General features: G+C 35.3%; 1 protein-coding gene across 1 annotated transcript; it reads right to left on the bottom strand.

Annotated features, from left to right (window-relative positions):
- Positions 1-1,876: 1,876 nt before the first annotated feature.
- LOC149575509 (peptidyl-prolyl cis-trans isomerase CYP19-4-like) lies at positions 1,877-26,550 on the bottom strand. The gene is made up of 7 exons (XM_089815260.1): positions 26,446-26,550; positions 24,596-24,668; positions 23,241-23,288; positions 23,083-23,106; positions 9,741-9,923; positions 2,329-2,404; positions 1,877-2,219 (listed from the first exon to the last, which is right to left on the bottom strand). The coding sequence occupies exons 1-7, from the start codon at positions 26,497-26,499 to the stop codon at positions 2,081-2,083; spliced, it is 597 nt and encodes a 198-aa protein (XP_089671386.1). The 5' UTR covers positions 26,500-26,550; the 3' UTR covers positions 1,877-2,080.
- Positions 26,551-26,976: the final 426 nt, after the last annotated feature.

The following is a 26,976-nucleotide window of genomic DNA, read 5'->3' as shown; positions in this document are numbered from 1 at the left end:
TGAACAGCGTAATTGTCCATATTATTTTGTATAGGTTGGTTTTCATGTTAGTAGGCCAAGATTTGAGAAAATCTTCCAACGTCTTTGGGTGGTCTACAAAGCAATTAATTTTTTGACACATGGTATTCAAACACTTGTTCAGATAGAGAGAGAATCTAGATAGGCCCTCATAACCAAGTTTTTAAAACCATCCTATTGTAGCTATGCAATTCTATAGTGCTGCCAACAAAAATGTTCTTACCTTGGGTAAGCAGTCCTTGTGCCAATAGAGGTCTAAGGAGATGTGTTTTCCTAAAAAAATTAGTAGAGGTCTAAAGAAATGTCATGTTTTCCCATTTTTTTAATTTGTTATTATTTTGTAACTGTCTTTGACTTTATATTTTCCATCATTTTATCCTACTTTTCTTAGTTTTTTTTAATTTTTTTTTTTTTTTACTTTATATTTTCCATCACTCTACCCACTGTTTCCTAGTTGTTTCAATTTGTTATTACTTTGTAACCATCTTTGACTTTATATTTATCATTTGACCCTCCCCATATAACTTTATCTGATCTAGTTTTTTTAGTTTGTTATGATTTTTTTACTTTATATTTTCCATCACTTTACCCACTGTTTCCTAGCTTTTTTAGTTTGTTATTATTTTGTAACCGTCTTTGACTTTATATTTATCATTTGACCCTCCCCGTATAACTTTATCTGATCTCTTTTCGAGTGTAAAGTAACCATAATATTGAAAAGTTTTGTTTTTTAACATTTCGTTAGCGTAATGTCTTTAAGGTTTCTCCATTTCCATCCAATAGAAAGATTGTTTTCATTTATTTCTATATAATGGCATACTTTATCTCACCATATTTGTTTCAAGGTTGTTTTAACGTAATGTTCGTCTCTATCCTCATATCGTTCAACGGTTCGGTGCTGGCCCACGAGTCTTCCTAGAGACGTGTTTTATCTTCCCTGCCAATACCCCATGTTAGTTTTTCATTCTCGATCCCTTCTCCATCATGAAACTCCATATTCTTGATCCCTTCTCCATCATGGAACTCCATACTCTTGATCCCCTAGTGTGTTGTTTCATGGAACTCCATACTCTTGATCCCTTAGTGTGTTGTTTCATGATCCTTTAGTGTTGTTTGATTCTAAATATACTGATTGGGTCTGCATTCACTATATATTTGTTTGCCAAGATTGAGGCTCATTTTCTTTTCAATTCTTGAAACATATTCTAAACTAATTTTGCTCCTAAAGCCTTATTTTGCCATTGTATGTTTTTTATTCTTGGACCTTCTTTGAGTGGTTTGCATATGTTGTCCCATTTAATCATGGTGAGTTTGTTATTATTAGTTAATGTACCTTGCCAAAAGAAATTTCTTACTTTGGAGCTAAAACTTAAGGTTTGATTAAATGGCATATGGCATAATTTGATGGTTTAAAAATAAGAGGTGACGTATATCAAAAGAATTGATGTTTAGTTACTTGCCCACATTGATGTTTGCCACACATTTTTCTTGTGCAAATGATATGAATATAAGAATTGAATAATGTATAACGAGTCATGAACCTAGAAAATCTATCCTTTGTGCCGACCCCAAACTGTTTAACCAGCCTTTCCAGGTACCTGAGAACCAAACCTCTCATTCAAGTACACCGTATGACATAAAAAACTTGTGTACTGCAAAGAATTTTCTGAAATGCTGGCCAAGTTTTAAGATCCACTAGAAATTAGTTGACAAGCCGCACCAAAATAAAACCAAACTATGCTTGAGTGATTCAGAATTAATCCATTGAAAACAATGGTTAACAATAGAAAATGCCACTGACAATTTGAAAAGGCTTTCAAATTGTGTGGTCCTATTAATAAGAACCTGCAATCCAAAAGACTAAAAAATCTTAATTTATTAAAAGAAATGTAACTCAAAATTCAAGCATAAAATATTTTTTGCCCAGACACAGTTTTTCTGAAAAACAGGATCATAATATGTTAGAATCCATTGTGCAATATTCCACAATCAATCCTTTTGCCAGAAATTCAACGTATATAAATTTAAAGGTATCTACTTCTTTGATCCTTTAAAATAATTATCAGAGAGGCAACTCTCCGCTATCTGCAATCTTTATTGCACGTTTTGGTTTACCACTCTGCCTTCCTTCAGCTTCAACTTTATAAACAACATCCATTCCAGAAATAACTTTTCCAAAAACAACATGTTTGCCATCCAACCTGAATAAAGAATTAAATTGCTTACAAACGTATGATGAATTTTTTGGTACCAAACATAACCTAAAATAAAGATAGTAGTGCAAAGATTGAGGTATATTTACAAACTCACCAGCTTGTTGTTACTGTGGTAATAAAAAACTGAGATCCATTAGTGTCTGGGCCAGCATTTGCCATGGAGAGATAGCCTGACAAACGCACGTACATGGATTTCAGAAGACTTTTCCAACAAAAAAACATCCAATACACTTTCCTGGAAGTTAAAAAAATTACTTGAAAACACACTGAATTTCTTTGAGCACACTTCTACCCAAGAAAATTAGTGATGTCTGTAACATAAAATGGAGGAATCGATACAACAATTTATACTCTTAACTTTCAAATGTTTTTTAATTTTGTTCTTGTAACAGGAGTTGCTGTGAGATGCTTCAATCCAATCTAACACTCAAAAAATGGGATTTAAATGGATTTCCTCACAAGTAGTAAAAGGATTTACAAGGGCTTTAAACACAGGCAACACCAGTAGTTTGTGTTAGCACTGTCTTTTTCATATGCAAAATGAACATTCCAGAATCATTACCTATTGTTTCCATAGAGCAGGCATTCTGTTGTTCTATGCCAAAAATAAGAATTATTAAAAAAATTCTAGCTCTCGAATAGGTTATTAGGGTTTTTAGAACCAAATTATGACAATTGTTTTGAAAAACATCATCATACAATATGGACCACCAGAACATTGTCATCACATTGAAATATAAGAAGTCATCTTCTGGATCCCACAAATTTCTCTGTGTTTACTATTACCCTGTAGATCCTCTCTTCTCTCTACCCATCACCAGAAGCAGCTGAAATCATTCTCCCTATAAACTAGTCACTACAATTTTTCAGCCAAAGGTGCCAAAAATTTCCGTTGCTGCAATTTTGCAGGCCACTAGCCAAAAACAGTAGCAGTATTCCCCTCTACATAACCCCTTCATATTTCTGTATGTTTGTAATGGTAGAAATAACAGGAAGCTTCACAATATTTGCAGCAAGAATTCCTAACGCTCCAGGGTCCCTGGCATAACTGTCATAGCTTTCCTTAGAGATGTATCACTCGCAAAAATGTCATCAAGTTCCTCTACCTATACAACATTACTGTATCAATTTCAGATAGTGGTGCTTTGTATTAGCAGATCAAGCCATAACCCAAGAATGATTTCCAAGCCAATTTCTATTATGTTGTCTCAAGGTGACTCATGTTGCAGATGCAGTTATTTTAGCATTACTTGAAGTCATTTATTGAAGAAGTTGTACTAGTCACAGAATGCTTACCTGCAAACTCAAACTCAACTTTTGCAATTGTTAAAAACTCAAATGTCTAAATGCATTAAATGTATAGTATGGGGTAGCCACATATTGTGAACAAAGTTGCATTGCACTCGAAGCATTTTGAGTTGTTTCATCTTTAAAAGCTCTACAGATCAATTTAGTCTTGTGCTGTTCCAGATAGACACATTGCCGGTGTTTCAGGGGCAGGGTAGGGTTTAAATATGCCTGTCAAGAGGATGATGTTATGTTGTGGGTAATGGCCCTCAAGATGGCAAGAGGATCCCATCTAAAAAACAATTTTTCGATTCATGGTTAAACTATGTAAATTTCATTTTCATAAATGTTCACAAGTTTGCAGAGTGGTCAAAGTGGGGTCATTAGATCAAGTTGAGAACGATTCCAAGTCTGACAACTCATCAAGCAATCATAACTAGAACATAAATGTGAAAATTTCAAAATTGCAACCAATGCTAATCGGTCCTGGTGTTCACTGCATTAGTCAAGGCCATGCCCAAGTATGCTCATCTCATCTAAAAGAAATTAAAAAATAAACTTATTTTTTAAATAAAATAAAAAAAATTATATTTGTCTAACTTTTTTAAAATATTCTTTATTATATATTTGTGTATATTGACCTTATTATTCCCATATTCATGGGGTAATGACATAGACAGACAATAAGCATTAATGTTTGTTGGAAAACCCCACCCAAGGGGTTCGTCAAATTAAATTTTAATGATGCCTCCACAAGCATCCCAGGCTTAGCTGGGCTGGTGTGGCTCTTTTCCCAGTTACAAGGATTCAAAGGGGATTCAACTGATGTTATACAAGGTTTAAGCAGATCCCTTCACCCAAATAGGAAGTTGGGAGAGTTGATATTGTTGTTGTACATTGTTTCTGTGGAGGTATTGGATTGCAGATTTCTTAACCAAAGTCAAGGTTGGCCAAATACCCTTCTTGGCATTGATCAGGTTTTGAGTTCCTGATTACGTGGATCTTGAACATGTAGCCATGGTGACAGGTTGCATTGGTGAACCCTTTTCAAACCCATTGTATTTCCTTGATAGTCTTTAGTTGCAATGGGGTCAGGTGGGTTTGATGTTTGATGTGTGACAAATGGGAGTTTGCTTTATTTGCAATGGTTTTCTTTGGGGTTGGTGCGTGACACATAGGAGTAGGCTTTATTTGCAACGGCTTACTTCTGCTTTCTCTATGTCTTTGCCTGTTGGCATGAATTGATTTGTTGGCATGGTTATTCTGTGTGATGCTTGGTGGTGGTGGTTACACTTCTTTGTGGTGTTTGGCCTTGGTTTTTTTGTGATATTATTTGCAAGCAGGTTGGTAGCATTAGAGATCGCTTGCATCATGAAGGGTTACAAACCATGAGTTTAATAGGATTCCAATGATAAGATCTTGTCTTATTGAATTTGTTAAGAGGGTTCTACTTTTTCATAGCATCAAAGATAGCGCATGTGTGAGGACTTCAATAGTGACAGTTTGTACAAATTTGGAAAATGATTCCAAGGATAGGGAACAGATTGCACCTCTTATGCTCCTATCCAAGAAAGCAAAAATGGAAGACAATAACCTTAGCACAAAAGATTTAGATGCTGATATTGGTATTTAAGTTCCATGTGTTCCCACGGGTTTTGAATCAGAAAATGCAGCCGTAAACAGGGAGCTTCAGGCTGTTCGTAATGAGAATCAAGAGCTTACCCCATATCAAGTATTACAACTGATGCTAACATACCTGTTGGTATCCCACCATCAAGGGCTAAGTCATCTCTAGTCAAAGGTCTGTTGAAGAGGGCTAAGAAAAGGTTTGAAATTACAAGAGAGACTTGGTGCAGTAAGCTGAAAAAAGAAGATTGTATGTTACGGCACCTGGAAGCATCAACAGATGGGGTATCTCACAATTTCGCTACAATCTCATTGGTTTGCATTTGTTAATTTTTGGGTTCAAAGTTGTTGAAGGTGCTTGTTTTTGGATAGCAACCTTCCTCTTTTGTTTTAGTTACATGCGACCATCCCTATGTGGGTTTGGGATAGGCTTTTTCTTTGTTTAAGTTTATGTTTGGTGCTTGAATTTCTTGGGTGGGGGTACCTATAAAACCACCTCTACTATTATATAAAATAATCTATAGATATTGAAATTAGTTATATAATTATATTATATTTCTCAGTTGCTGGTCCGGATTCTGGTTTGTATGCGGGTTCGACATTTGGGTTTGAAATTCGCTCAAATGTTTTTTTTGGGCTGGCTTCAGTATTGTTTTGAGTGTGTCCATACAAATTTTATTTTTTCTTAATTTATTTATATTCTCATCTACCGTGAATGGTTTGTTGCCTGTGTTCTGTAAACTGTAACAGTAACCTCTGCTCACAAGAAAAAATGGTAGATAAACTGTAACCTGTAATCTCTAACCTCTGTTCAGAAGAAAAAACAGTAGAAAAAACTGTCGCTCAAGTTAGCTGACTATCTTTTGGATGCACAATAATGTCTCTGGATGCAAATTATAATGTTTTTACCCTACCTTTTGGATGCACGATAATATTTGTTTATGCAAACTATAGTCTATAATGTTTTTGCATTTGGACGCACAAGAAAAACGGCAGCAATATAATTCTTGGACTCACGATAAAAATCAGGAATGTGTAAAATGTTTTATAGAACGCAAAAGCAACCAAACAAATCAGTGTCGTTTTAGAGTTTAAATTAAAGTCAGCAACAACCAAATTTGTTGGTCATTTGCTCCGGGTTCCATATTGGCTCAATGTGTTTTATTGTCATTCACTGCAAAATCATCCCGTAGTCATCCAGGGTCCTTCCCAGCAAATGACAAGCGATTTTACCAGTCTGCAGGCGAATTTGAAACGAATTCGAATTTGGACCAAACCGACTTGCGAATGTTGGGATTGGACAATGTCTGTGATCTGGTTCGTATGCGAGTTCAGCAACAATCTCGGTAGAGGAGAACCAGGGGACTGTTTCATCCAGACGAGACCAGGATCTGGATGTGGTGGCTGTCCAGCGTTTTTTGTTATTTATCTACTATATTATTCTCTTTTGTTTATAGATGGTTTACCTTTGTTCTCCCCATTTTGGTTCTCGGTTGAGAACTTTCTGGTGCTGGTTTGCGGATTGTATTTTAGTTTCTGTCATGGTTCGTTTTTTTCTACTGCTTTTGGTGGGTCTATTGAGCAGTCATACTTCTCCTTATTTAATTTTTTCTAAATATATCAAGTACAGGTCTTTGACCTTTTATATAAAAATAAACACACTGCATTTTGGAGGGAAATGAAATAAACTATATCTTTCAAAATAGAGAAAAAGCTATTATAAAAGGAAGAAAAAGGGAATTGTGAAGGTATTCTGGAGATTAAAAAAAAATATTTCTAAGTCTTTCCTTTATGAGCTTGAAACTATGTTTGAAGGTCCAGTAAAACCCTAGGACAAACCCTAGATGCTTGGTGATTTGGACCGTAACCCAGATCAGCCCCCTTTGTGGATTCGCTTCAGGATTCACAGGGGTGTTACATTGTTCAGTTTTGTGGACAGCTATCCCATTCATGGCCATGATTTGGCGATGATATCGCATGGGTGCTTGATGATATTGCAGAGGAATCATGTGGGTGTGTTGCATGTATACTTGATGCATCTTTTAGCATTGTGACAGCAGTATATTTGATTTAACAGCCATGCATGTTTTATTTCAGAATCATTTTCAATAGATTTCCTTCGAAATCTATATCATTTCCTTCGCATGTCATGTTTGCATGTTTGTATGTTGTTATTTAGCAATGAAATAAAGCAAATTATGTCAAAAATTAAAATTCCAAATCTATATCCTAGTTAGGGATATTTCCATGGGTTGTTTAGGGACAAGTGACTGTCCTACATGGCTGTTCAAAACATTTTCAGAATTGTCCAGGTCTACCTTAGCTATGAGTGCATTGGACTGTACCAGAATACAATTACTGGAACAATTATCTGGTGGGAACACGATTACTTGATCTCACAGGTTTGGACCATTCATGTTAATTCACTGTGTACATGCCTGGCATGAATTCCAGGTGCAACCAATCAAACTTATATTTGGGCAATAATCTCCCCATCCCCCCAATTCCAAAACTCCAAATTTTGTGGAACACTAGTCTTGATGCTCTGCGGAAGAATTGCAATCATTACCAAAATGGCTCAATTACAGAATCTCAGATGGGATTTGTGAGTTAAAATCCTAATTCCAATTTTACAGAACTCGATTGATGTAATTAATACATTCAATAAGAAAAACCAATTGCAGGAACTTATTTTATGCCTTTTTTATGGCATTAATTATAGTCCTCTAACTTGCGCCTCTTTTTTAACCATTTAAAAAAGCAGTTTACATTTGCAGTTTTCTCAAAGTTCCTCGTGTCTGAATAATAAGACCTCCAATCATTCACTTCACCTCCAAAATTTCAGAATATGTGTGTCTGCCTTTTGGTTTTTTATTCTCATTATAATGTTCAAAACAAATTGAGAATAATCTTTATCGACATCAATTGGTCTAACCCCAAACGTTCTCTTAAGCTTTCTCTATCTTCAACATTAATGCATTTTTTAGTTTATTCCTTTGTCTCCTATTCTCCTCCAAAATCATAGGCCAATATTTTTCCTCAATTACAATTGAATGATGGGCTACCTGCCCATCTGTTCATTATAATTTATAACACATCACATGTAGGTTCCATACACTTAAGCACTTAAGAAGATACAACAATAGCTTTGCAATAGTACCACCCTATTTCATGCTTCCAGCATGCTTATGTCACCAACACAAACTTATAATCAGCTAAAATATTTGTCAACACTAAACAATGCAACCACATGTAAGACCAAAATGAATCAATAGTTTCTTTAGATTCGGCATAGCTGTACCAAGAAATGTTTCAAAGGCACCACTGCCTCTTGAAAGAGCATAACTAACCTTCCATACAATGATTTCCAGCTTGCAAAGGGATTTTTGGAAGAAAATACACATTCATATGACCCCAAGCTTAGCTCCTTACTAAAATACTTGTGTTTCATCTTGAAGCATTTATACAACCATCATAAGATACTAAGCTGATTTCAAATTTACAAAAGCTTATACAAAACATGATTAAGGAATTCTCAAAAACACTGAAGAACTAGTATTGCCTTGGAATCAAATTTAAGAAATAAGCAGTGTATAGAAAAATTAGTGTAGCCAAGCACAGAATCACTTATTTCCTGTGAATAAAATTATCCTGATAAAATATCCAAGCTTCCATAATTTTGTATTCCTTGCGATAAGGGTCCATTCATAAATAGCTCAAATGAGAAGGTAAAAGGTTATAAGCACATTCAATATAAATATGTATATAAGCTGCATATGTACATGCTCACAAATGATAATCAAATCAAGAGTGATCTAATCTTATAGATTGAAACTGCTTTGTAAAAATTGCCACAAAAGTATTTATGTCTAAGGATGTGAGAAATGATGACTCCATAAACAAAATAATCATCCATAAATTTTGAACTGAACAACAATTTAACTACAAAAAGTCTCTGTAATTAAATAGAAGGATATCATAAACATTTTCTTCATAGTCATTGAGGAAGGTATCGTTAGGCTGTTGTTTGTTGTGATTCATATAATGATTACATCTGATAAGTATTGAGCATTACGTCGCTAAGCAATTTTTTTTTAATTTTCCAATCCAGAATGACATTAATCATGTCAAGTTGTGCTGTATTATATTGCATAAGAAAGATAACATAAACATATAATTTCTTCAGAGTTAGTTTGCATAACCCCCATCAAATTGATTATGAAAAACCCTAGTAATCTCATCAACTTACACTCACCTGAATTCACATAATGAATGTTTAATTAATATGAAGCTAAAATACATTTCTGGCTGAAAGCATGAATCAATTCATGGTTGTTTCATTTGAAAGTATGATTGACAAGGTTGTCTACTAAGTATAGACATGATATTTCCATAGTCATAAATCAATCAGAACATAAATTGGGGAAAACTTCACTCTTATTTCATGTTTTAATATACTCATCTGTACAATATGCAATAGAAATTTTCAAGGCTTTTTTTCTTTACAGTCTACATTTTATGCACACCTGTACTTAATAACTTTTCTAATAGAAAAGACAGAAAACATTAAAATCTACATTGGCATTAGCATACCTGGTCCAGTATGCTTCAATTTAAAGTTCTCATCAGCAAACTTAGTTCCATAGATGGACTCTCCACCTCTCCCATCTCCAAGGGTGAAATCCCCACCTTGTATCATAAAGCTAGGTATGACCCTATGGAAATGGCTTCCCTTGTAATGGAGTGGCTTACCACTTTCCCCCACACCTTTTTCACCTGCAAAATTTAGTTCAGAAACTTAAATTTATAGTCTTCGCTGACTAGGACTATGGTAAAATAACTAAACTAGTCTGGTCAAATATTGTTCAATCATAAGCAAACAGAAAATAAAGAAAATCTATAAGCATGATCATATAAGATTAGCTTTTTTACATTATAAAACATAAAAAGCAGTATAGAAGATTAAAAAATAATGTTATTAATTTCCATAATACATACATAACAATCATAAAACGGGTTTGCCCACTGGAAACTATCTGACAGAAATGTTGCTAGCATTAGGATCAGGAATCAGGGGATGATCTGGTAAAGAATGGAAAAAATTGGCATATTGATATAATTGAGCATTCTGTTGAAGAATCAACAACCTATAGTTTTTTCTCTATTTCTGGTAGCCTTCTCTAGTATCTGGCCAACTAACACAGAAGAAAACAGATCTGAATGATTGTTAGGCTACAGTTCGTATGACAAAAATGAGCAAAAACAAAATCACAGCACTACAAAAACCTCAAGCTTTCGCCAAAACCCAAGTTGAGAAGACATCAGAATCGTAAGGCAGAAAAATAGAATGTAGGATAACACCTTCTCTGATATCAATCAATAATTATACTTTAGAGCTAAGTTACACGGGTACCCCTCCCCCCCCTCCGGACCTCGAACTGGTTCGAACCGGTTCGAGATTCGGTCCGGTTCGACCACGGTTCGCCCAGGGTTCGATTTTCGAATCCTGGTTCGAACCATGGTTCGAACCCAGGCGGACCAGTCTGGGAAAATCGAACCAGGTTCGAACCCAGCCAAGAACTCGCCCACGGACGCGAAATTAAAATTATTTATTTGCATTTTTTAATAATTTTTGGGGTCCACGTACCCTAAAAAGGTGTTATGAATTGGTTGTTTGCTCTCTCATAGTCATTTGTTGTTTCTAAATAGGTTGTTTTGCCTTGAAGGAGAGCACATAAGTTTTTGAGCAAGCATCCGGTTGTGCAAGGAGGAGTTTGAAGATTGACTTGTTGGTGTTCTTGAAGTGTTTGTGCATCATTTATACACATTTGCAAACTTGCAATGGCTAGAAAAGGACCAAGAGGTAAGATCTTATTCCATTTACTATTGTTTTGTTCTAGTTTTTCCATTTTTTTTTCATTTCTCTTTCAATCTTCATATGTTCTAAGTTCTTGAATCTTTTCCATTATTTCAAAATTCGTCATTTTTTTGCATATAGATTATGAACATATATCTAATTAGTAATTTATTGCCATAGGGAAAGGTTCGAAAGTAATGTCATCTACCTCTTCATCAATAGGCAACACCGAACAAAGAATGGAAACCAACTCTGATTCTCCTCTATGGAAGTATGTAGACATTATAAAACCCATTCCAGGAGGTGGTGCATTCCGTTGGAGATGTCGAGGATGTGATGTAGAAAGAAATAGTTCTTATTATCGTGTGGTAGAACATCTATGTGGTTATACTGGAAGAGGAGTTAAGAAATGCCCTGGCAAAAATGGTGTCCCTGTACCAAATCACACCGTGTTAAAATATATTGAAAAGCATGAGGCAGCAGAAGAGAGAGAAGGAAAGAGGGCAATAGAACTCGGTAGTAATAGCAATAAAAGTAAAAAAGCTAAGGGAATGCAGCCCCCCTCAGATGTTATTGTACAAGACCATCCCTTCTTCAATACTACAATGGACATTGACACTGAATCTGTCCCCATTGTACACAAAAGAAAGGGGCCAATAGAAACTTCTTTTCAAAACAAGGCTCGGGATATTGCTGACATTAAGGTGGGAAGATGCCTCTATGCAAATGGGTTGTCTTTTAATGTTGTCCGCTCTCCGTTTTGGAAGGACATGTTGAGGGGTGCCAATGAAGCTCCAAAAGGGTATTGTGGCCCCGGTTATGAGAAAGTGTGCACCACCTTGTTGGATGATGAGGTCCAATGGGTTGAAAATCAATTGAAGCTCATAAGGGACTCATGGGTTGAGACAGAGGTGACAATTGTTTCAGATAGCTGGAAGGATTCTAGGAACCGTCCCTTGATCAATGTCCTTGCGGTGTCCCCTAAAGGGGCAATGTTTCTGAAAGCGGTGGATTGTGAGGGCAAAGTAAAAGATGGGCCATTTATTGCTGATATCTTAATTGAGGCCATTGAACAAGTGGGTGCAAGAAACGTTGTCCAAGTCATAATGGACAACGCAAAGAATTGTAGAGCAGCAGGTTTGTTGGTTGAATCACAATATCCACATATCTTTTGGACACCTTGTGCAGTCCATTCACTCAATCTTATGCTACAAAAGATTGGGAACCAAATTGAGTGGATCAAAACAGTGTATGAAGAGGCTGAGGAGATACAAATGTTTGTCACAAACCACCACATGACTCAATCTATTTTCAGGAACTACTCAAAATTGGAGCTATTGAAGGTAAATGAACTTGAACTCAAATTAGTAATTTAATTTTTAATATTTGACAATTTCTGATTTTTCATATTTTACTTGTGCAATTGCCAATGTGTATACTTTTCTTAGTTTTCTAAAATATGTATCTAATAGTTGTTTTTTGCTCTAATTTATGTCACAGGTTGCTGAGACCCGTTTTGCATCACATATAATCGTCTTAAGACGACTTGTGCAAGTGAAAGATGCACTTCAAGGTATGGTAATCAGCAACAATTGGGGTGTATGGAAGCAAAAGAACACTGAAAGGGCAAACAAAATAAAGGATAGGCTATTGGCTGACTCATGGTCGGAACGTGTGGAATATCTCCTTAAGATCACCGAGCCCATTATGAGCATGCTTAGGTACACTGACATGGATAGGCCTTGCCTTGGAGAGATCTATGATGGCATAGACTCAATGATTGAGAAGGTCAGGCAAGTTATAAATGAGCAGGAGCAAGATCCGCAAGAGACCTTTTTCAAACAAGTGCAAAAAATTATTGATGAAAGATGGAACAAAATGACCACTCCATTACATTTACTTGCCTATGCCTTGACCCCCAAATACTATAGCTCACAATATTGTGATCTACCAGGAAGGTTGCCACCATACAGAGATATGGAAGTGTCTGACGGGTACCAGGCAGCATTTAGAAGAATATTTCCTGATGATGATATAAGAGATGTAATCATGGATGAGTTCATAGCATTTGTCAATGCTACAGGTCTAAGTAATGATGCTCTTCGTCATCGGTTCAAGAAGCATGCTCATGGTTGGTGGTACCTCCATGGCCAAAAATTCCGAACATTGCAGCCACTTGCAATCAAAGTTATATCACAAGTAAGTTTTATTTTTTTTTAAATTAGCTCACTTTATCTTCAAAAGAATTTTTTAATAAGATTGAATTAATTCCTTTTTAATTGCCTACCCTATGTTGTCTTTATAGGTTGCTAGTTCTTCTGCATCAGAAAGAAATTGGAGCACCTATTCTTTCATCCACTCGGTGAAGCGCAATAGGTTGCAATCAAACAAAGCCGAGAACCTGGTATTTGTGCATAACAACTTGTGCCTTCTTTCACACAAGAGTCAAGAATACAAAAAAGGGGAGACAAAGAAGTGGGATGTAGATACAGAGATTGCGGACTTGGATGCTTCCACTGCTGCGCTTACAATTGATGATTTTGATAACTTTGATGCCAATACCATTGTTGATTCTGCTGCTGATCCCATTGGCCTTGGTGCAAGTAATAGCGTAGGCGAAGAAGGAAGAGATGAAGAAGAAGATGAAGAAGAAGAAGATGAATATGAAGAAGATGGAGATGAAGAATGAAGAACTTAGAACTAGAAATTCAGAATTTTAATAGATTTTCATTCTATTAGTTACTGTTAAACATTGAACGTGAAACAATGACACTTGAACTTGATATTTTAAATGTTTTGAATCTTTCATCTTTGATGTTGAAGTTGATTGAATTATGTTACTATATGATGGTATGCTCACCATGATACATTGATATGTTATTGTTTATGCTGTTTTAAAGTTTTAAATGTGTTTATGGTACTATGCTACATTCTAATTTTAACTCATGCTTCATAAAAATATATATATATATATATATATATATATATATATATATATATATATATATATATATATATATATATATATAATTTTTACATGTTTTTGTACTAACAAACCCAAACGAACCCAAACCCCTTTCCAAAATTTCGTCGAACCAGCGAACCGGTTCTCGAACCCGAACCGGCAACTTAGCTTTAGAGAAATCCATATTGATGTACAGTTGTCTACATTTGCTTTTCTAAAGATAGTTTATGTCAATGCAAGTGTCTGTGACTGTTGTAATAGGCATCCCATGCTTTTAGGCATCTCCTCATGCCAAGGAACAGAATTCTTCCACTGGGAAACACCCTTTTCTATTCCCCACAGCATGCATTGGTGGAGATTTGCTGCATCCACCCTCATTTGTAACCACCTTCTCATCAAATAGTCTGTACATCTCCATTCTTAAAAACAGTATGTTGCTGAGTCATGTTAACTATTGATATAGTCAACAAAGAAAGATAAAGGATCCATCTAAAGAGCAAAGTGATTCAAAAACAGAAAACTTACAAGTTCTAGATGCCTCAGTGTAAACTATGGGCACTGTCAAACAAATGGTTAGCTCTTTCAAGTTTTATGTATTTACTTCTTTACAGGATCATCAATTGTGAGCCAGAGTTGCACTGTCCCACATTTTCAGTAGCATCAAACATCATACATGTCAATCTCATTTGTAAAGCAGTTAATTTCTTCAGTCTCTTCCAGTTGGGATTTATCGAAATATGTTTGTACTGAATTTGGACAGGGATAATATTATAAAGTATTTTGAAGACTATTTTCCCCACTCAACAAAATACAAGTGAAGAAATGAGACATGAATTTAGTTTGGGGTTTTCTTGCCTTTAATTGCTATTATAAAACTATGACCACCTTTTGAACAAAAACTCACAAGTATTTGGCAAAAACTCAGCAAGTACTTAGTGAGTTTTTGCCAAATATTTGGCAAGTTTTGGGCGCCGATAAAGGTCAATCCCAAAACTCACCATGCCAGAAAACCCTGCGAATTTCTGCAACTCGTCCAATACTCTGCCAGTAGAACATCTATGGTCCATTGAAAGCATGTTCCCAACCAAAGTGGCACCAAAAACAGAAACCACTAATCTTTAAAGTTCAAAAGCCAATAGAAGTAGTCAATTTTCTATGCATACCATTTATTCACTAATTTTAAATTTTCTTTCGAAGGTAAACTCCATATCTCTCTGAGCTAGGGGCCTAGCTCGATTAGTGAGAGCTTCTTGTGGTAAAGCACAAGGTCATGAGGTCTAGTCTCCTCACAGCCCACGTGTTACCAAAGGGCATACCATGCCAACATCAATGGTTACATTAAAAAGTTTACCTGGCACATTGCAATTTATGGGGGGGTGATATCTAATTCCTGCAGTCTAAAACAAAAACAAAAAGCTCCATATTGCTTTTCTACATATTATGTAACTAACAAACAAGCTAATTACAAATCATTAGTTGCATGACAAATCCATTATTAGATGTAATGGTTTCTCTTTACATTTTAAGGAGCATGTTTTTGCAGAATATTACAAGTTCAATCTCGGCGCTTGCTCAAGTATAGTTGATTCTTTAACAGAAAAATAATTTTATTTAAGCACCATGCAAGATTCAAAGAGCTCTCATCCTCTATGACTACAGTTAGAGATTAATAAAGTAAAAAGAGGTTAAAAAATTGCTATGTTGCTATGTTAACCGGAGTTTCCAGGAGAGGGGCAGCAAGGGACAAGGTGACAAATTTCCAAGTCTCTAATCACCAAATATTTCCAATTTGGATTGCTTGCCACATTGAAAGAAAGGTGGTTGTGATGCCAAGATTTTGAACATGCTTTATCTACTTTTGTATCTCTTCCACCCTATATCTTTAATGAAGGTTGTGTGGCATGTATATTGCTACTAGGCACAAAAAACCCTTGTGAATAGATTCAACTCATGCTAAATAAGGTGAATGTGCCACATATGCATGAACTACAGTTAGAGCTCAAAACACTTGTTGTATCTACATGAGACTTTATTGGCATATTAAAAGTAATTGTTGCTACTATAGTTGCTTGTGCCCTATCTCTCTCCCATTTTGTTTCATCCAATAACAAAAGAAATGCTTAGTTACCGGATTCGTGCCCTAGAGGCCGGATCAGGATTCGGGTCCAATCCGGATCCAGATTCGTGCCTGGATTCGTGCAGATCCGGGCAGGATCCTTGTTTTACACAGTGGATTCGTCCGGATTCATGGCCCACGAATCCTAACAAATCCACTGTGTAAAACAAGGATCCTGCCTGGATCTGCACGAATCCTCAAGGATCCAACATGAATCCTCAAGGATCGACAAGTTTAAGTGAGTCTAAGTTATTTAATATGACTTTTTTAAATATATTTTTTTGCTTTCTAGCGCTAAAATGACCTTCTTATGCATTATATATACTAATAAATGAGAGAAACAAATAAATAAATAAATATATCAAAATCTGATATGGTATCAAAGATTACACTTATTTTAGGCTAATTTGTTTAAATATAATTGTTAACAGGTTATTATTATTTGTATTTAGTGTGCATAAATAACACAATATATCTAGATCTACATGGCGTCCATTGATCTAGTTTGAAAACTACCTATTGCAAATGAATGTGAAATTCCTAAGCCCTAATGAACCATCAAATCGTGATTTCTTTAGCTTTTTTTTCAACCTGTGGCAAGACCATAGTGAAATCTTTTTGAGATACTCATGCTACTAGCCAAAATGCATATAGATTGGATTGGGCATATTATTTGCTTTCCTATTGGCAATCCATGCATTTCTTTCTTTTGGCAATATATTTGAGATAGGCCATGATAGGTCCTCGTTGATTTTGTGTTGGCTTTATGGTTTGTGCATTGATTTCTTGTTAGAGATCCCTAGCTTCTTGCTTGGTTATTTTTGCGGCAACAACAAGGCACGGAAGGCCTTACTTGATCTCACACAACTTGAGTGAGATGTCTTGCCTCCAAAGTGATAGCTTCAACCCATGCACAACGCTTGACGCAATGTATTAGATACCTTTATATGCATTCCTTATCTAGTGCACATATCATTTCTTGGCATTGGTCTCATCCTAATTACTCCCAATAAGGTCACTTAACCAAAGCCCTTGTTACAACGGGCAACAAATATAGCCCTTCCATTCCTCGATACGATAGCAAGACCAAAATTGTCACCAACTTCAACACCAACAAAAGGTTCTTAGTGGAATCCTACGAAGACCTAATGTTCACCTACTAAGACAATTTGACAATACATGAGAATTATTTTTTTATTTATTTTTCATGTCAGAGCCACCTCAAGTTTAAGTCACTAAAAATAAAGCTATCTAATCTTGTAAAAAAATATAGCAAGTTGTGCAAAAGGGAGTTACTTGTTTCTATGATTTTATGCATTTTGCACATGGCTTGTCAATACCGTTGATTATGTATGCATTATCCATCTTGTCAAGATGCATAGGAATTAAATAGTAAAGCCTAAGTTATTCCTAATGACTCCTCAATGAAATTCCAACCTAGGCAAGTAGATATTCACATTGCAAAATTGTAAACTTTTTGAAGAAGCCATTTTCTAAAGATAATTTTTTTACAAGAAATAGAAACATAGCATCTAGCTCACAAAATGGCGAGAAGTTCTCCTTAATTTCTTCTTCTAGATTCTTAGTTGTTATGAAGAAAAAACTATTTTGCATAGAAGACCAAACTCAAAACTTGAGTTTGAAGAAGTTTGTAATGTGGTCAATGAAACTACTACACAACACATATGTGTTTGATGAAGTTCGGCCCTTTATTTGTGTCTCATCCACAACAAAAGATGCATGGGACAAGCTCAAGATGGTGTATGAGGAAAAGAATCAAAATCAGATCCTACATTTCCAAAGATGGCGACGTGACTTGATGGTGAAGAATGGAGAACAATTGAAATCCTTTCTTAAAAGGATTTTTAGGTCATGGGCTTCCCTACAAGCATTGGAGAAGCAATTGACGATGCATTATTGATGCCTATTGTTCTATGGAAACTACCTTCTAGATATAAAGTCTTTGTGACTTTGAATGTCACTAAGACAACACCCACTTTCAAGAAGCTAGTAAATCTACTCCAAAAAGAAGAGTCTATAAGCCAAGAACATAATCAGAATGATGATGCCATGTACATGGCATAAAGTCCAAAAGCCTTTGAAGTAATTCAATAGACCTCCCAAATCTGGTAATTCGTCCAAAGCTCAAAATAAGTGCCCAATATGTGAAAGAGTTGAACATGATGCAAAAAATGGTTGGTATAATTCCTTCAACGAAGGATCTTCCAACACCTCACAATCCAAAGAAGCCATTTCAAAGTGGCAAACCATGATGGGAAAAGAACAAACAGAAACAACAAAGTGATGTTGATGCAGCAAAAGATTCTTTCGAGGAAAAAATCTACTTTCAACCCACATATCATTAGATGGTTCACAATCAACTTTTATATGGTGTGTGGACTCAAATGCTACAAAACACATGATTGGATAGGAGTAGTTTCTCACATTGAAATCTCATCATAGGACAGACACTCTTGGAGATGATACCACTCATATCATCAAAGGTATCAATGACATCTCTTTACATTTTGCCAATTTGGTGTACATCGTTGCAAGTTTACTAATATTTTGCACATGTCAAGACTCGCCAAAAATCTACTATCCCTCAAACAATTTCTCAATCATGACTCGAGAATTGAGTTTCATAAAAACTAGGATAAAATGTTGTGGCACTCATGATAAGTTTAAACATTCCAAGATTGTAGCATGTGCCTTTGAGAAAGGTAAAACGTTAAGGCTTGCTACAATTGCTAATAAATACACCTCAATGACTAAGGACAATTCTTGCTATGGTTTGGCATCGTAGATTTGGTATTTCGAGAAAAAGTTACTTGCCAAAACCTAGTCAAAAAAAACATATTCAAAGGGCTTCCATCACTTGAGAAGTCTAATGTTTTTTGTTCTAATTGTCTAGCTAGAAAACAACAATGAGCATTCTAATGAGCATCATGAAAGTTAACCCTTGCAGCTAGTGCATATTGATCTTTGCACTCCTTGACTCCTACTCATAAAGGATTAAAGTATATTCAATTGTTTGTTGATGATCATACTCAAAAATGTGGGTGTATTATGTGCAACATAAAGATGAGGCCTTCTACTTCAAGGAGTCTTGTGGAAAAAGATACAAATTATCCTATTCATTTCCTCCACATACCTGAAGGAAATTGGAATTGAGGCATCAATTGACTGCAACAAACACAAATAAGCAAAATGGAGTTGTTGAACAAAGAAATCGCATCATCATGGAGATTGTTTGAAGTAAGTTGAAAGATTCTCAACTAGAGCATGCATATTGTGCTAAAGTTGTGCATACAACAATTTATGTTTTGAATCATGCACCAACCAAAGCTCTTAATGGTGCTACACCAAAAGAAGCCTTCATAAGGGTAAAGCCCTCTATACATCATCTCCACGGGTTTGGATGTGCTACCTATATGCATATTCAAAAACAAAAAAACAAAGAAGCTTGATGAAAATGGCTATAATGTATTCTTCTTGGATATAATAATGAATATAGGGCATATTGCCTTGCAGATCCTAAGACAAAGAAGATATATATTAGTAGAGATGTAATTTTTTATGAGAAGAATGATGTAAGTTCTCCCACTCAATCCTTGCTTGATATTCCCACTCCCTAATTAGTGGTGACAATCTAATTTTTTGTTCTTCTAAGGCCACCTCTGTAACCTCCAAGGTAGCCTTGGTGACCTCAAAGATAAGATTGTCAACTTCTTCCTTACCATGCAATGCTTTTGAATGAACGGTTGCAAGATTGAGAAGGTGGTCTTTATCTAAGAGATTTATATAATATGATTTCATTATCTTCATAGCTTCCTTAATTACCTACAAATGAGAAGAGTCTGTTGGTATGTTTGTTATTGCACCAAAAGCTCGAGCTGTCAGTGAATGTCACAAACACTAGACTTACCCAGAACCATGGGAGGTGGTTAAGCCATGTCGCGAACCCCGAAGGAGGTGCTGACCACCAAGTCAAAAATCTCCCCCTCACACCGAGGGTTCCGTACTAACGGAATGAAGGAGACCTCCCGAGATTCGAACCCGTGACCCAAGGCTCTAATACCAATTGTTAGTATGTTTGCCATTGCACCAAAAGCTCGAGCTATCAGTGAATGTCACAAACACTAGACTGAACCACGAGAGGTGGTTAAGCCATGTCGCGAACCCCGAAGGAGGTGCTGACCACCAAGTCAACAAATTCTTCTTCATTCCATTTTGTCTTCCCTTAAGTTGAATCCTCCACAAGTTAACCATATTATGTGTGTTATCAAAATGTGGTAATCTTGCAATAATCTTATCTCCTTTGACCTTCAATTGGTTCTCCATTTTATCTGAATTATCAAGATTTTGAACGCCATTTGCTTCAAATGGTAAGTTATTTGGGTGGCCTTGAAGAACTTGACTCTCACAATCAATTGCCTCTATGATATTTCACTACACATTTATTATTGTAGAACTAGCACAAGATTAGATTCAAGTGTGGAGCCATATCATCATTATTATCTTTTCATTTCAAAATAGCTTCATCAAATCCAACTATCTCACTAAAAGGTGTCATGCACTCTGAAGCAACAATTCATTCTTTCTCCTTAGAGCTCATTGCGTCATCCATTTTGTTGTGGTTTATCATCTTCATTGGGGGCACCTACTTTTTTAATGTTCTCATACATAAGTGAGGCATCAATTTTCCTCAAATTGTTTGAATACCTCATTGAGCAATCCACATGCAGCAGTAGAAGGAACCCATTCTTGTTTCCAAACAGCCAAAGCCATAGATAAGATAGAATGGGAGATAGTATCACTCTCATTGATAGTCAGAACAAAAATAATTTTTATCATTGAGATGACCTCTCTATCATGATATCCCCTACTAACCAAGAAACAATGAAACATATTAAAGCTAAAATCTTGCAATCCTAGTACCACGATAAGATTACTCTGTTTTTTGCAAAGATCTTCAATATCGTAATCCTGCTAAAATAATGAACACTGCTAATGTTATCACGGCCTTGAAAACTTGCAATAACTCCTTGATGCTGTTATTGTAAAACAAAACTCAAGCTTCTCAAATTCTCTTGCTCTTACATAGGCATGAGGTAACCATTTGTCTAATGATATTATTTGAGTGGCTCAATCAGCTATGGTGTCTTAAAATAGTCAATACAGGAAGCAAGAGCTGACTGCAATGATTTTGGAAGCAAATGCTCCACCAAGCTCACTCATCCTTCTTATTCATTCAAGGTAATGAAAACAACATCCCTAGGTTGATGGCACATACTGAAAATACTCCCTGCCTCTTGTTATGCTTGAATCTGAAATCACTTTCCAAAATTCCCCAACAAGCTAGCAAGATCGCAGGTGGCTGCTCCACCAAGCTCACTCATCCTTCTAATTCATTCAAGATAATGAAAACATATCCCTAGATTGATTGCACATACTGAACTTACTCCCTGCCTCTTGTAGAACCTTGGCCAATTGTTGTTCATCCTTTGATGTTATGCTTGAATCTGAAATCACTTTTCAAATTTCCCCAACAAGCTAGCAATATCGCCAATTCTAAAACAATTGCAATAACCCTTTTAGTATTTGAGCAAATTTCAAACCCTTTCCTCTTAATACTTTGTTAAATAATTCATTTGCACGCTTGAATGAAGAATTTTGGAGATGTAATATTTATATTGTTTATTTGTGATGTTTGAGCAGTAAGTGCTTACATATATTATTTGAACAAATATGCTAGAAAGTACAATTAAATGAACTCAATGAAATACCTTGCATCAGAACCCACACAAACATATTAGCAAATCGTATAATGGACAAATTGCACCTTGTTGCAAGCTCTGCATATAGCACCATTGATAGTGCACATGAATCAATGATCAATGCATTCTCAAATATTCCAATGCAATTTTTCCAGCACCGCCCTCAAGCTTGATACAGCCAATCAATCACACAACACTCCTAAATTTCCTAATAATAGACTGTAGTTGGCCTGATAATGTTTGAAAGTAATTTTTCCATGCAAACAAAGGTATAAATCACTAATATTGCAATCGGTGAGGTGGCCACACAATCAGAAGTGAATTGAGTAAACCAGATTGAATTCACACAATATTCATCACAGCTCAATATCTAATCTGAATCAACAATAGAATCCCTTTAGCCATATTGAAATATTTGTCTGCATCCACACAGGGATATAAAGAACGGATCCCACAAAATATTTCAGTGTGATATTTAGAAACATGTCGCTACCAATATAATAGAGCTCCTGATAATATACCACCACCCTTATTATATCCATGATTACAAGGCTAGATTTTGACTCATAATAAAATAGCCAAGCTATTGCCAATAGCAAACACACACTAATATAAATGTCCAGAATAGAATTTTCTTATTTCCAAGAATCCAACACAATATAAAATATCTCTAATATGCCTAATAATGCAAAGTTGTCTTCAGACGAAGACATGAAAAGTTTTCTTTACATCTAGTGGGTACAATGTGAAATATCTAATATGATACTTCCAACCGTAGACTAGGATGGGAAATCTCAGTACTGACTTTAATAAAGTGACTTATTTTATTATTTCCATTTTATTTTATGATTAAATTGAATAAGTAAAGTCATCCTTAAGAAACAAAATTAATCTGTGGGAGCCTTTATTATTAATTTAATTAAGATACTTCTGAAAAATTGGGGAAATCACACTAAGCAAGAAAATGGACAAACATTTTAACTGTCACTAGCAACACCACTTCGGGCCAGTTGCTTCTGTTGAAATTTTACACAACAAAAACAAACAAAATCACCAGCTCATTGGTATCAACATAACATTCATCTACATCTACCAAAAATATTGAATCAGGAATTCCACATCTATGTATGCATTTTTCCATGCTTCTAGCAAGTGAAAATTGAAATAATTTTACAGAAAAACATTATTAGAGAAGTGGCATCATTCAAGAGACAAACCTGTACAAAGCGCTCGAAAATTCTCTGCCCAAAAGACAAAAGTACTCATAGTGAGAGAAGTCCTTTCCCGATCAATAGAAATAGCATAGCAATTAAAAACACAACTTTAGGAATAAAAGACGGTAGTATTTCAAATATCCCAGCAATCAGATGCATACCAGCAGTTTTGGGTACAGTTTTCCCAAATAGACCAATAACAATTCGACCTGAATGATGAACCAAAAATTTTAGTAACTGTGCTGAGATAAAAAAAATTGACTATTTCTTAAAACATCAAATTTGTAACCAAGATTCTAGAATTAACTCTAAACAAGAGAAACTATAAAATCCTTCACTTTGTACTGTTAATAGTATATACTATCATTCACATGTTCATATTGAGAAACAGAGAGCTTTGTTGTAGATAAGAAGATAACAATTCAAGAGTCTGGCTTTTTTAATTATTAGATGCAAAACTTTCTATCTAGCACTACAGAGATTCACAAAGATGAAATATCTGTTGTCTGTATGATGATTAAATATCTTATGTTTGACGCCATCATATTCTTATAAATTTTCTAGTCAGTTCTGAAATTGTTGACTCCAGAAAAGTACATCAATGAAAAAATTCCATAATAGCTCTCTTCTAGCAGAATCCATAGGCTAAAGAAGCATAAATATGTTGATTAAGTATCGAATATTGGCTTTGATAGGCTGATGGTAGCTATGCATGTATGAACAAAAACACTTAGTTCATTCAAATTTTAATGTAGCTGCAAAAGGAAATCCAGGCTTACCAAAATGAGTGATGATGGACAATCATTTTGATATTTGCAGTTCACAAGGAACTAGATACAAATAAGACAGTGGGCGCAATGACTCTCTAAAAAGAAAAAACTCTGAATGAGGAAAAGCTTTGGCAAATATGTTTGGTTGAAAGAAATGCTAAATATTTAAGGAGTCCAAAATGAGCAGTACAATGACAGCCAAAAAAGAATATATCATTCAAGAAATTAAGATATGAATAAAGAATTTTGAAACATGATATCAATAGATGAGAAGCATTGGAAATACGGAAGCAGATCTCGCAGTAAATGGAGAGCAGAAAAGTTGATCAAAATGGTCAACACTCATCCTTTCTCCTTCATGGAAATAAAGCTAACCTCTTAAGAATGTCCCAAAGCAGAAAGATTTTTGTAAATAGAAATCTGTTTTAGTGCTCCCAGTAGTTATTTTTTAACACTGACTCAGATACAAGAATGAGAAAAGGAATATGACAGAAATGATGAAAGTCACAAGCTTTTATTTCTGCTGAGTATTCTAGCAATGAGAATATAATATCTCTTTATTTACAGGATGTCGCTTAAGGCCTTCATAAACTAAAACATAGACTAAGAGTTTTATCAAAAGGAAAAACAGCCTCCCATCTGCACAAGTATATTGTAAAGGATTACAGGATTTATGAGGCTCATAATGTCATAATCCTCAAAATCATAGAATGTTAAATAAACACCCGACATCTAAAAACATTTACCAGCAGTTTTTCCACCAATCTCCACATCAAAGTAAACCTTGTGTGAAATTTCTTCCAGATTTTCTTTCTTGGCCTGATATAATCACAAAAAACAGATATCAGTGAACATGTATTTTCTACTTCTCAAAGTCCGCTTTATAAATGCATTTTTCAAATCAAATGTGAACATAGCTGAAATGCGATGTCGGCAGGCAATTACCCTATACAAACCAGACAAATATACACCCAATATAACCTGGAAGATAAACACACAATAAAGAATATGAAAGGCAAACTTTAAAGTATAGAAAAATTAGTGACTGGTATTTGCCAAACGGCCATTTATGTCAAGTTTTTAAAGTATAAGTCAATGAAAATCTAAAACAAATATCCGCTTCATTCTAAAATAAGATAGTTTTCTTTGATAAATTGCAGATTCCTTGCATAAAACATAAAATATCTTATGCATATGGGAAACCAATTTCACTGTATTGCCAAGAAAAAAAATTAGATAATTCAATGAAATCTCTGCCCGGAAAGGGGCTTTGGCTGCAATTATCCCTTTTGATGTTTAATATATGAGTGTGGCCCCGAAAGCATGTGTTCTACCAATCAAAAAAAAATCTACATAATTCAACAATGAAATGGCCATATATATTATAAGTGTTTCTATGTAACTAGAGCTTCGATTTTAAGTCACAAAAACATGGATCAACGTATTGTCTATATATATCTTTCGTGGAATGATACAGATGCATGGATAAATGTACTGTCTGTCTCGAAGTAGGTCAGTAATCTTTCCATAAGGGATATAATGTTTTCTATAGGGAAAAGGGAATGTAAGAATCATTTGATTGCTCCGTTTAAAATGGGTTAATTAATGTAGCAACAGGGTTCCGCGTCAGTTGAGAATTGATCTCCTTCTGAAGCACAATTCTAAATGAGCGCTCCGCATCTGCATCATTAGTTCATGAAACTAGGTTCGCGATCAAAGTAATTTAACACTTAGACCTATATTGTCCAGCTGCATACAGCTAGGGTATTAATGTTTCTAATAGGAATTCCCCCTTTTGAAGCTTATATAATCGCAGTTGCTCTTCCAGCTCCAGATATCATTGTTCGTACCAAAATCTCTGCCAAACATTGCATCAAAATTTCAGATTATTCTGCAGTAACGTTAAACCGAAATCAAGGAACATCGTAGTCAACATGGAGTACTCTTTCCTGACCAACTCGCTGATCATGTTTGGAATCAACTAGACGGACAGAGATTTCACGACAAGCAAGATCACAATTTGCAGCCAAACAAATACATCCATTACGCCATCCTCGAAGAAGTAAAAGAATATGCTACCATCTCGATAAGTTGCTATGATATCCTTTGTTTTAAATATGCATGAAGAATTGTTCAAATTCATGATTAAAGACCACAAAATGCGACCCTGATTCATACATGAATTGAACATAATTATACAAATTCGGTATCTTCACATATGCAAACTTTTCAAAACATATAAACAGCAAATACAAATAAGTAACATAATAAGCTATTGCGCACTATGATATTCTACAGGGTATAGCTTGGTTCGGCCTGATCCTGAAGGCAAGCACACTCCATTTCTGAACTTAGGGGAAACAATATTTTTGCAGAATGATGGCATTAGGGTTTCGTTCACTAAAATGGGTGACTCACTTGCCGATCACCTAAAACACTACCTATACATTTCAATTTTTTCTCCTTTTCTAGAGTGATATTTATGTTGTGCTATGCTCATGCGATCGTGAAATGCAGATGCCAGATGAAGGGATCTGGGTCAGATTAGATCTTACATGATCTAAACTTAAACCCGATTGAAGAAAAATAAACCAACCTGAGCCAATACAAAGCAAAGTAGCAACAGCAGGGTCCGTGTCGTAATTCCCATTTTCTTCCAATTTCAGTGCTCCCCAGACGCCTATGAACCAAGCCTTCCTACAAACTTACCAGAGAGAGTCTACCTCTTCCCTTTATAGACTTCGTGTTCATCGATGAAGTTCCGAGTGTGGAAAGAGGATTGAACTTCTATACAAATTTGTAAAATGTATTATTATTTATCATTTATTTTCAGATTTTTCTTTATTTCATCTTTAAAAAAAAATCTACCAGTTCTATATCAGTTTGAATCTACACTAACAATTCTATTTTTTTTTAAATGTGAAATTTGAAATCTACTTTGGAAATAACATAAAATTGTCTATGAAATTTTCTAATTTTTATAATATTTTAATGTTCTATAATATAAGTTCATGTTTTGTCTATATTTTCATATGAATAGTTTGGGTAATCTTTTTTTTTTTTTAAATCGGTAATTGTTGTGAATTATATTAAATAAATAAAGTTACAAGAATAGTTTGGGCAATCT

This window comes from Cupressus sempervirens, chromosome 2, assembly GCF_028749045.1.
Source record: "Cupressus sempervirens isolate cs-2001-9-10 chromosome 2, ASM2874904v1, whole genome shotgun sequence".
NCBI lineage: Eukaryota > Viridiplantae > Streptophyta > Pinopsida > Cupressales > Cupressaceae > Cupressus > Cupressus sempervirens.
The sequence above is the reverse complement of the archived record's forward strand: the minus strand, read 5'-3'. Positions and strand labels throughout refer to the sequence as shown.